At 50.1% G+C, this 12,224-nt stretch overlaps 2 protein-coding genes across 2 annotated transcripts in view; both read right to left on the reverse strand.

Annotated features, from left to right (window-relative positions):
- Positions 1-2,323: 2,323 nt before the first annotated feature.
- Positions 2,324-3,513, reverse strand: DIRAS3 (DIRAS family GTPase 3). Its single transcript, XM_005429538.2, has 2 exons — positions 3,372-3,513; positions 2,324-3,218 (listed from the first exon to the last, which is right to left on the reverse strand). The coding sequence occupies exon 2, from the start codon at positions 3,131-3,133 to the stop codon at positions 2,537-2,539; it is 597 nt and encodes a 198-aa protein (XP_005429595.1). The 5' UTR covers positions 3,134-3,218; positions 3,372-3,513; the 3' UTR covers positions 2,324-2,536.
- A 3,789-nt stretch (positions 3,514-7,302) lies between these two features.
- WLS (Wnt ligand secretion mediator) overlaps positions 7,303-12,224 on the reverse strand; it is an 18,228-nt gene continuing 13,306 nt past the window's right edge. Inside the window, exon 11 of the mRNA XM_014310614.2 lies at positions 7,303-9,421. Coding sequence (XP_014166089.1) covers positions 9,312-9,421 — 110 coding nt within the window. The 3' untranslated portion in view covers positions 7,303-9,311. The remainder of the gene's footprint in view (positions 9,422-12,224) is intronic.

The following is a 12,224-nucleotide window of genomic DNA, read 5'->3' on the forward strand; positions in this document are numbered from 1 at the left end:
GAGCCTGTTTTGTTCCAATGGATTGTTGCTCTGACAGATCCCAGCCCTCGGAGACCTCCACAGCCCGCACAGGGAACACACAGCAGTGCTAATGACACATTCCAGAACATCCTGGCTGTGTGAGTAATTGCAGATCCTTTGCACAGGCATCTCCATGAAGGCAGTGGGAGTTGTAGAGACATTATTAGGTCTTCTGACATTTTAAAAAGGCTTAGACAGAAAACTTCTTCGAGGGGTTTCAAAGGCTGCAATGGAACTGAAATAGTTTTTGTAATAACAACCAAACAACCCACGAGGAGCTTTGAGTAACTGCTTGGACATGAGAGAACAGAAAGAGAAAATCCATGCACAAAGCCAGAGAGGAGAAAGGAAGAGTTAAGTCCAAGCAAAACTATCAGAGCTGCTCCCACAGCCCCCTGGCCACCCCCAGGAGAGGTCACACACAGGGGACAACACCAGCCAGCACCACAGGTCCAGCACTGGGAGCTTGGGGGTCCCTTCTCCAAAAAGGAAAATCAGGAGCAGGGCTTTTGGGCTGACTTTGGCAAGTGAGCATTACCTTTTGGACAGCTCCAAACCCTGCTGCAGAAGATGGGCTTCTGAAATCTCATAAGTCATACATTTTTCTGCTGAATCAAATGGTGTGAGGGCTTCAGATGAAAGGGGCAAACTCCCCTGGCACACATGGAGCCATCTGACTCCATGAGTGTGTAGGGACAGCCTAAGGGGACTGGAAAAGCTGCTCAGGGACAGCACAGGGGACAAGGGAGCATCAGCTGCCAAGAGTTGTTAAAATCTCATATATTCACATGGATACAAATGTCATGGGTTTGTGTACTAGCCTGCAACATGAACAAAGATGTCTGGGAGAAAAAGCCATTCTGTTGCACCTTCTATTGAAACCCAGACTCATTTGGGTTGGGAGGGACTTTAAAGCTCATCCCATTCCACCCCTGCCATGGCAAGGACAACTTCTATTACCCCAGAGTGCTCCAAGCCCTGTCCAACCTGGCCTTGGACACTTCCAGGGATCCAGGGGCAGCCACAGCTTCTGTGGGAATTTCTGAGCCAGGACCTCCCCACCCTCACAGGGAGGAATTAATTCCCAATATCCCATCCATCCCTGCCCTCTGGCAGTGGAAGCTATCCCCCCTTATCCTGGCTCTCCAGGCCCCCATGTTTCTCACAGGCTCCCCTCAGGTCATTCTCGACACGAATACTTTCACAGAAAGAGCCTGAAAGCCTCCAGCACGTCCTGTTCCATATCGTGTTCACCTTCAGCAACGAAATCACTTGACAAGAAAAGTGCTATAAAAAGTAGCAATTCCTCTCCTCCCGTGTCTCATGTGTCAAGACCACGTTGCTGTGTAAAAATCAAACTTACGGTGTAACACCGAGGTCTTGCAGTCTTCTGCTTGGGCTGAAACACACCCAAAATAGGAGAAAGAATCATAGAACTATTTAGCTTTGAAAAGCCCTCTGAGACCATGGACTTCGACTGTTTCCCAGTACTGACCCACATCCCCAAGTGCCACATCCACACAGCTTTTAAATCCCTCCAGTCCCTTCATTCACATGAAGTGCCTGCCAAAAGTTCTCATCAGAGAGGGTTTGCTTCCAGGTGTAGCTGCTCCTTCCCCAGGCAGTGTTATCTGAACTGACTCATCCCAGGTCTCAACTAAGCCCTGGGTAACTTGGATGGAGGGGGGGAAATATCTGATGGAATTCCAGGAAGGCTGGGAAAAGGAGCTTAAGGCAGCACAAACAGGGTGATGGCTGGGCAAGGAGAAGATAACCAGCTGCTGCAGCAATGGGCACTCAGAACCTCTCAGTTACCTTCACCAGGAGGCAGCTCCTGCTCAAGGACACCAAGGATCGCTCCTGGACTGGGAGTGAGAGCATGTGGAGTCTCCTGCCTCAGTGAACAGAGGAAGTCGGAGTAAAGCAGAAATGAAAGCCTGATTTTATACAGCTATAATCGCTCCCAGAACTGCACAAGTCCTGGGAATTGCACAGCACACAGGAAAACTTCACTTCTGCCATGCAAAACTGCAGCTTGGGTGGGCAAGCCAGTCTGTCAATCAAAAATTTAGGCATGCAGAGCCACACACATGTTCGTTTTTAGAGCAAATGCCTCACTTTGTTAGAGATTTGCTCTGGTCAATAGACTCCTGAAAACAATTTAACTCTACACATTATAGATTATTTCCTCTGAGTTAACAGGCTGGAGATATTTAAAAACTGGCATGAATAGCGAGGTTTGTTCTGAGAGACGTTTTTTTCCTCTGGAAAACTTCTTACATTAAAAACTTCTAGTCATAGGTAATTGCTAACATGGAACATTTATTGGTTTAAAAAAATAAACATGCAGAAGCCATCCTCCTTAAAAACAACACATACAATTACCCAGCGGGGATTTTAGAGGAAAGCAACAACCCTGCAAGGCGTGGATTCCTCCAAAATCTCCAGCAGAAATGTATTTTCTGTGGGAGTCCACACTCCAGCTGTGCCGTGCAGCAAGTCCAGCCAAAGGCAATCACATTACAGAGCATTTGCCTTGCAGTTTATCTTTCTTTTTCTGCTGTTTGGATTTCTTTCCATCCACCTGGAGACTGATAGTTCTCCTCTGCTCCAGATTCAAGAGCTCCTGGAAGAGCTCCTGCACGTTATAGTTCATTTTGGCTGACGTCTCCATGAAGGCACACTTCCACTTGCTGGCCAGCGCCTGCCCCTCGCTGGCATCCAGCTCCCTCTGCGTGTCGTCACTTTTGTTCCCCACCAACATTATCGGGATTTTCTGGATGTCGCCTTTGATCTGACAGATCTCATCGAAGATGGGGTGAAGATCTTCCATGGACTGCCTGCTGGTGACGGAGTACACCAAGATGAAGGCATGCCCTTTGGATATGGAGAGCCGCTGCATGGCAGGGAACTGATGGCTGCCCGTGGTGTCCGTGATCTGCAGGGTGCAGATGCTCTTGTCACAGCTGATCACCTGCCGGTACGTATCCTCGATGGTGGGGATGTAGGTTTCCCTGAAAGTGCCCCTCACAAAGCGCAGGACCAGGGAGCTTTTGCCGACCCCCGCTGCTCCGAACACCACCACCCTGTAATCATTGCTCTGCTCAGGCATGTTCGCTGCGCCGAGACGTGAGGAGAGGTTTTCACACAAAAAGCCCGAGTTCCACCAAGTTTACACACCCCTATGCAGAGGTGGGCTGTGGAGAGGGAGGGGGAAAGGGTGCGTTATTGAAATCAGCAATTAATAAATCACTCCCACCCTTTTGCCGTGAAATAAATCACTGTTCCTCCCTACCCCAGCCATGCAGCCCATGCACATTTAACGCTACGAGACGAGAATAAGAATTCCCCTGCAGCCATCAGCTCCACCGAGCAGCGAAACGGGGCTGAAACCACCTGGCAGCCGAGGGGAAGAGGTATTCCGGCCCCAGGGAAGCCGTACTCAGCCCCGGGAAAGCCGCGCTCAGCCCCCGGGAAGGCGTGTTCCAGCCCCCGGGAAGCGGCACCACCCTCGCCCGGAGCGCCGCCGCGGCAGGGGAGGGGAGGCTCCGTGCCTTCGTAAATCCAGCCTTCCACTCCAGCGCCCCGTGAAAATAAATAAATAATCAACACGACCGCCTGAATTAAAGCCGCTGCAGCCGAGCTCCGCTGCTCCATCTCTCACTCCGCGCACAAAGGCGAGTCTCGCCCTCCCTCAGCCCCCCGCACCGCAGACCCCCAGGAACTGCCGGGCTCTGCCGTCTTTCATCCACCCTGCGCATCTCCCAGCTTAAATCTGGGGCTGATTTAATTAAAAGACTTCAAACCCGGGTCAGGTTTTCGTCCCCACTGGTATGAAGCGGGGCAGGGATGCCCCGAGCAGCTTCTCAGCCCTCCCCGGGTAAACCACCGAGCCCTGGGGCTATGGCCAGCAAGGTCCACTCAGGCCCTTCTCCGTGTAATCCCTTCCAACTCGGGATATTCTGTGATTCCACTGCTGGGTTTGTCTCCCTCACACCGCCGGATGAAATAAGAGTAGTTGTGTGTCACAATCACAAGCCGTGTTTCTCCTCGTTTATTAGGAATTTCCCCCAGTGCAATCTCTCCAAACGCCCTCATGCGGGGACACCGGAGCTCGCATCGCTCGGTGCCTGACAGGGGCGGGCGGCCGTGTGTCCGCGCGGTTACACCTCCGGCACGGCCGGGGAGGAGAGCCACCCCCGGCTCTTCTCGGCCGCCGCCCCGGGCTCGGCTCTGCCCTCACGGCCCCTTCCCGCCCCGGGCTCGGCTCTCCCCTCACAGCCCCTTCCCGCCCCTTCCCGCCAGCGCGTTCCCGCCCAGGCACCGCCCGCCCTCACGCCCCAAAATGGCCGTCGGCCTCTGAGGGGATCGGTCCGAAATCAATGCATTTTATGAAGTGTTTCTGTTGGTGGGTCACCTACGTTGCAAAATGTGGGATATGTAAAATTTCCTTAAGAAAGGATTTTTTTTTGGTGTTTGATCTTTGCATACTTGCAAGCCTAATCGACAAAAAGTGAGATTGAATCTGTGAAACAGCAGCCAACAAGCTCTAAGTGATGCCCGTGTATTAAAAAAACAAATGAATTGTTGGTAGAGATGTTAAGGTTAGGGCTGGACACGTTTTTCTGCTCTCAGACCTGGGGGAGTTGAACAAAGCTTGGGAAGAAGGATGAACCATTGATAGTGGGCACAGGGAATGCAGGATTTATGGACCACAAGGACATCTGGCAGAACTCCCAAGATGAGGAACAAATTCATAAAAACAACTCAGTAACTGTGCTGAAATCAGCACTTGTGGAGGAAAACTTCCCAGTCCTTCCCCAAGCTCATTCTTCTCAAACCATTTGTGGTTTTCCGGGTTATCATTTCTTATTTCTCTGATCCTTGTTGCATTCCTAACGCTGTGGTATTCTCTTATTATAAATCCACTTCTATCAGCCTTGTCATGCTTCTACCCCAGAACAGCAAAAAGTAGATCTGTTTCATAATGCTGTGGAGTTTGTTTGTCTAACGCAAAAGAAAACCCCAGAGGAGTTTCAATCTTGATATGAGGCCGAAATACCTGGGATAGAACTTGGACCAAATCCATCCCCATGCAAGGGGTACTAAACCTGAGACCTTAAAAAAGAAATGGCTTCTCTAAAACCAGGTGCCCATTTGTACTGAGATGCTTTGAAAATTCCTGTCTGAATTAATAATGATAATAATGAAAATAGGAGAATAAAGCAGAACTGCGAAAGTCCACTAATCAACATTAGTGGGGGTCAGGGATCACCCTTCACCTTCCTTTTGCTGTAAAAAAAATTCCTGTTCATCTTACGTCTGCTTTTACGGTTCCTGTCTCTCCAGGCAGGATGACTTGCCTGTGGCAAGGCTCAACCTGCAAGCCATTCACTGCCTGAATCCTATCATTATTGGGGATTTTCAGAGCAGATTTACAAACCGTCGTTTCTGGTGTTTATGGGGTATTTCTAAACCTTCATTTCTGGTGTTTATGAGGTATTTATTAGCCACAATGAAATGCTGGCTAGGAATGAGTAGCTAATTTGCTCTCTGTGCTAGCCACTTTTGCTCAGTTATCCCATTTTCCAAACTTTCCAATGGTTCTTTCTAAGAGGTGTTTTATTTAAACCTCCAGATCTAAAGCCTGAAGCTGGGATTGATTTCCTATAATAGGCTGTGACAAGGGAAGAACTCTAAGAGCTCTTGCACAGTGTGGTGTCAGGTGCTAAGTGGGAAGCAGACCCGTGACACGTCCATGTGCCCACCACAGATCAAAACCTTCCAGAAATAAATGTGTTGCTGCTCATTGCTTATTTTACCCCAAAAAGTGCTCTGACGGTGTCCTGTTGTCAAGAGCAGGTGACTGTCATTATAACCAGAACTGGAGCTCCTCTCCCGCAGCTCCATCTCCTGCCTTTCTGTCCCCACCAGTGCACCCCATCCTTCACTGCCATCCTAACAAAATCCCAGAAACAGCTTTGGGCTGCAGGGTTTGGGGTGGGACAGGGGACGCCTTTCAGTGTCCCACAACATACGAATTGCTGGGGCTGCTGGAAGTGCGTTTAAACCCCGGCGGCTGCCTCTGCCCAGCCAGTGCTGACAGGCTCAGGTGGCTTTTCCCATCCCTGTCTGTTCTCATTGTGTCCCTGCGCAGCCACCGGACGCACCAAGCTCCAGGACAGCCCGGACCCCGAGCAGCACCGTGCAGGCAATTTTGGCTCCCCGACATCACCCAATTCCCACATTTCACTGCCGAGAGATCGCTCAGTCCAGCCGGAGCCGGGTTCTGGTGGCAGCAGGTGGCAGCAGAGCCCTGCCAGGGGGGTGGCGGTGCTACAGGCGCTGAAATCTCATTTATTCGCTCTTTTGACACTCCTTAGGTCCCAGAGCTGCACTGCCTGTGGCTGGCTGGAGCCAGCACAGGCTGCAGCGGGAACGGAGCCACGGGCTCTGCCTGAAGCTCACACCTGGGCCCTCCCTCAGGTGCTGTTTTATCAGGGCAGCCCCTCCTGCAAGGGGACTTCAGGTTCTTGATGCTGAACTTCGTGTTTTCATCAAATTTTCCACTATTTCCTGAGTGCAAGTCAAAGAATTATGGTGTTATTTAGGTTGGAAAAGCCCTCTCAGACGACTGAGTCCAGTCATTCCCCCAGCACTGCCAAGGCCGCCACTGCCCCGTGTCCCCAAGCGCCACATCCACACGCCCTTCAAATCTCTCCAGGGATGGGGACTCCACCCCTGCCCTGGGCAGCTGTGCCAGGGCTGGACAACTCTTTCCATGAAAAAATTGTTCCTAAATATCCAGTCTAAACTTCCCCTGGCACGACCTGAGGCTGTTTCCTGTTGTCCTGTACTTGTTCCCTGGGAGAAGACACCAACACTTTTTAAAAATTTATTTTCCCTGGATTATAGACAGCAAGGCAACATGGGAAGAGCAGGCTCCAAGCAGTGGGCAGCAGCACCTTGAAATATGGCAGCAGATGGAGGGTGCTGCCCAAATCAACACTGCAGTGGGGTGATGGCCAACACACAAAGGTCACAGCACAGCTGTGACAACTCCAGAGCTGCCAAGCAGGGACAGGAGAGAAAACCCTGCAGGGTTGTTCAGCCTGGAGAATAGAAGCTCCAGGGAGAACTTAAGAGCCCCTTCCCATAATTAAAGGGGCTCCAGGAGAGCTGGAGAGGGACTTTGGATGAGGGTCTGGAAGGACAGGACAAGGGGAAATGGCTTCCCACTGCCAGAGGAGATTGGAGATGAGGAGAAATTCCAACAACGAATCCACAATATTGTATATTTTATTTAAATTAACAAAACTACATGTTTTCCAGGTTGCTTAAAGCATTCTGTAAAAACTGAACTCAACCTAAACAACAAAAAAAAGGATATATTTTAATAAGATCCAGGGACTATTTCCAAAACATAGGAGTTGGGCTGAGGAATGAAGAAATAAAAAACCCACACACGCACGCGCGCGTGCCCCGTAAACAAACTGTTAGTGTTTGACACAGAATTTGGTTTGAAAGCTGCAGCTCCCCATTCGTGGGGAGCCTTTACAAAACGCAGTGCTATAGTCTAAGCTGGAAAAGAACCCACGGACACAGCTATGGGAACAACATAAATATCACGTAAGAACCCAAGGGAAAAGGGATGGTAAAGTTGCAAAGTCGAGTGCTCAGCTGGGAACGTTCCGGGGTTGCAGGGATGTGTGTTGATTTAATTCACTTCTAACGGAGTAGCTACTACAGTAGGAACACTGCTTGGACCTGCTTGGCCTCCAGGGGCAGGCGAAGCTGGGCATCCCGGGGAGAGCAAACACAACAAACAGAACTGCTTTAAGAAAATCCAGTGGGAGCTGCAATGAATACTCAGGGACCAGGCCTTTGGCAGAGGGGTCTGCCTGGTGTGACACCTCCTGACTGGAGGAGCCCCATGTGATGGTGCCCAGCAATCAAACCCATGCAAGGTGATCTTGTGGTGCCACCCTCTCTTTTTTTCATAGTATTGAGCTTTAATGAATGGATGAGGGTAAATGGATAAATTCTGGGGTGGGAATTGTTATGGTACCGGGAATCGTGATGGTACCTGGGCTGACAGGAATGAGTTTCTCCTCTCTGCCTCCCCTGTAATGCTTCAGCAACACACAGCAGCAGCAGATTCTTATCTTGTAGGGCCGGAGCTGGGAGGGTGAGTTACGTTACCAGCAGTTAACACAGACGTTTGCTCCTGCCTGCTCTCTGGATGCTCCAGGCCATGGAAGGTGTGCCCTGAGCAGCACAGACCCTTCCCCACCGTTCACTTCTCTGAACTGGGCCCAGCAGGGTTCAGCTCCAGCCTCCACCCCGGATCAGTTCCCACTCCCCTCTCTTTGCCAAAGGCCTCCCAGCACGGGGCTGAGCGAGCCCGGTGCCTGTGTCTGCTCTGGGAAAGCAAAGATCCACATTAGTGCGTGACCAGCGGATCCTTTCAAGTCCTTAATCCCTGGAAGAATCCAGCTCTGCTCCAGCCTGGCAGCGCACAGAGCGAGACTGCCCAGCTCCCAGGGATGCACTGTAACAAAAGGGAAGGTGGAGGAAGCTACAAAAGCACGGGGAAGCCAAAGGGACTGAGAACAGGGAGCAGCTGGCTGTGGGATCAGCCAGCTGGGAACTTGGGTCAGGAGTGCTCTGTTCTCCTGCAACTCAGCTCAGCATCCAGGCTGGCCATTCCCTGTATCCAGCAAACAGCTGCAAAACCTGCTGAGAAAGCAGTCGCTGCTTCTACTAAAGCCTTACTAACAGCCTACTCCTCTCCCAGCTGTGCTTCATCCAGCCACAGAGGGTGGCTGCCCCAAAGACTCAGACAAGGGTCAGTACAGCCTCAGTGGTGGAATTAAATGCTTTTACAGCAAGGTTCCCCCCCGCAACCAACACCTCGCGTAAGCTGCACACAGGAGCAAACCCAGAGTAGCGAGCACGTGCTGCTGGCCGAGCTCCCTGCAGCAGCTTTATGCACCAGCACACCCAGCAAAATCAAACCAGCCCCACGGCAGCTCTGCCCCGGCCCCACATCCGCACCTGCGACTTTGCAACCTCAGTGCCCTTCCAGCAGGGTTTTACGTGCCCGAGTGTAACACAATATACACAGCCCTCCCCCCAGGAATAACTACACCATAGTAAAGAGTTACAAATGTTCTGCTCGCTGTCGCTGCCCTGTGGATGGATGCGGCCGGAGGGGTCTCCAGCCAGAGGGACTCTCGTGTGTCCTCTGCTCCCCATGCCAGGCCGGTCCCTGCTGAGGCACCTCCGTGTCACTCCTGAGCCTCCTTCCGAGCCAGCTTGTACACCTCTGTGGGCCCGTCCACGTGGGTGATGGTGGTCGTGAGCTGCAGCTCCTCCCCGCTGTTCACCCCCAGGTCACCTGAGAAACAAAAGTGTTCCGTCAATGCGGTCTCACAATAACATATGGGACTATTCCAAAGGAAAAGATCCACTTTATTCCCTGCACTTTATTCCCTTTATTTGCTCAGCTGCCTAAGCCACGGACCAGCAACTTCCCTATAAATTGTTTTATTTACAGCTATTTAAATGGAAGCACAAGAAACACATTGAGGGGCCGTAGCATGTCCAGAGAAGGGAATGGAGCTGGGGAAGGGGCTGGAGCACCAGGAGTGGCTGAAGGAGCTGGGAAGGGGGCTCAGCCTGGAGAAAAGGAGGCTCAGGCAGAACCATCTGTCTCTCCTCAACTCCCTGACAGGAGGGTCTATTTTCTCCACTCCTCATCCCTCCATCTGAGCTGCACAGTTCCATCTGGGCAATGCTAAAAGGCACAGAAACCACCCTGAAGGTTCCAGCCAGCCTTGGCTAAAAGTCAAACCTGTCTAACCCAGCCATTAATTCAAATGCCTGCTTGGAAACCCAAACCATCATTTGCAAAACTTTTCAAGGCGCTGAGTGTGCACTTGGACCAATGAGGGTGGTGAGGGAAGCCAAGCAATCAATCAATATGATTGGTAAAGCAAGCTTCGGTTTATTTTGAGTACACCAGTACTTTTATATTGTTTTCCAGTAATTATGCATACTTGTCATTAGTTTATTGGTTTAATTGCTCATAGACGTCATGAGTTTATTGGTTTAAAGCAAGAGATTACATTTACATATTCCTCCTACTTTGTGGTTATGCATACTTTATGGTTTCTATTCTCATCGCTGTCCTTGCCCTTTCAGCCTTGTCAGCAGGCAGGATACAGCATCTTCCTATCATGGCGTGCGGCCTGGTTATGCTAAATGCAGCTCACTTATGCTAAGCTGCTAAGTTTACATGGGGTTTGCTTGTACAACATTTCCACGGATCCATGGCCCTTTTCCTCCAGCCATTCTTCCACAATTCTCCCTTTTTCTTTTTGTACAAGCAAAGCCCTATTGGTTAATTGTGTTACATTTTTCATAATACAAGAATAGGCAATTCTAATAACTATTATGATTGCAAGCACTATTTCTAACCAGCGTAGTCCTTCTGTTATAAGGGATATGATCCAGGGAGATAAACTTCCAGAAACAGAAGACAGCCAACTATCAAATGGACTATCATTTACCGTGAGCTTCTGTGTATGCTCTTTTAGCCATTGGAGCTGTTTATGGATTGAAACGCTCTGGTCTGATAGATTGAAACAACACATCCCTTCGAAGTCTTCACAACTGTGTCCTTGCGCTAGCAATAAAAAAATCTATGGCAGCCCTATTTTGTAATACTGCATGGAGTATGTTATCAACATCAGTAGTGAGTTCATCTAACACTGCGGATGTGATGTTGATTTGTTTTCCTGCCCAACACGCTAGCCGACTCAATAGCGTGAGGGCCTGTGCAGAGGCTACTCCTGGTGCGAAAAGTGATGCCAATGTAATTGATGGTGGTTCCCATAATTGTACATCATCTCTACATTCAGGGCCTAACTGATGTACACTGCATCTTGAGTGTTGGGACTTGTGACTGATGTTAAGCATCTGGTGAATGCTAGGGGCAAATAATGTTAGTTTGCTGAAATAACATGGTCCTCCCAGAGCCTTCTGAGGCACCGCAGGCCAGGCTCTATCTTCGCAGATAAGGAAAACCCCAGGAGGTAGCATTTTTGCTACACCTTGTTTTGCTGGTAAAGGCACTGTGTAGTTGTTGCAATAAGCCGTGGTATTATAAGCAAATCTGGGCTTGCAGAATAATGCTCAAAAAATAGACAATAATTGCCTGGTATAGAGCCCAGGATGTCTAGCTCTTGTGGCTCTAGGCTGGTGACATTCAATCCTTGGGCAGTTGTAAAGGCTTGTTCTCCCAAGGGGTTCACAGGAATTCCAAAAACCTTGCACCAATTAGCAGAGGTTGATCCGCTCCCAATACTCTACCATTGGCCTGTGGGAGAGTGAGGAACTCCTGTGGAGTGTTGGATTCCTCATTGCTGGCAAAACGTTCTCATTCGTTAACTGCTGTAGGCTGGGCCGTTGTCTGTCTTAATCTGCTTTGGAATGCTTATTATAGCAAAACTGCTGGTCAAATGATGAGTTACATGAGAGGCCTTCTGTCCTGCTTGCGCAGTCGCTCACACGAATCGACTGTAGGTGTCCACTGTGACATGCACATACTTTAGCCTCCCAAACTCAGGGACATGCGTAACGTCCATTTGCCAAATCTCATCCGGCCTAAATCCCGAGGATTAACCCTGACACCGAAGCCTGGTCCATGATGGCTGCAGGTAGGACGTGCTCTTATTATCCCTCTGGCTTCTTCCATAGTGATGCTAAACTGTTTGTGCAGTCCTCGGGCATTCTGATGAAATGTGGCATGGGCTTCTCCAGCTTTTGCAAACTCACTCATTGTACCGTCAACGAGACCAACTGATCTGCATGAGTGTTGCCTTCGCCCAGTCCCTCAGTCCATTTGTGGCTCCTACTCTGCAATACTGCATATGCTTCCCCTCTTTGGGCTATTGCTGCCTGCAATTGTCGTAACAGTTCAAAAAGCCGGAAATGTTGTATTTCCTTAACGCGTGCGTTTTCAATTCTCTGAACAATCCCAGCCACATATAGTGAGTCCATTACCACATTCAACTTATCGTGGGGCCACTGCTTAAAGGTCCAAACCACTGTGGATAATTCCAGTGTCTGTAAAGAGTCCCCCGTATTGTTCTGAAGTCCTTCCACTCGCAGTGGGGCAAGGGCAGCAAAGGCTTCCT

The sequence above is a fragment of the Geospiza fortis genome, unplaced genomic scaffold (genome assembly GCF_000277835.1).
Source record: "Geospiza fortis unplaced genomic scaffold, GeoFor_1.0 scaffold69, whole genome shotgun sequence".
NCBI lineage: Eukaryota > Metazoa > Chordata > Aves > Passeriformes > Thraupidae > Geospiza > Geospiza fortis.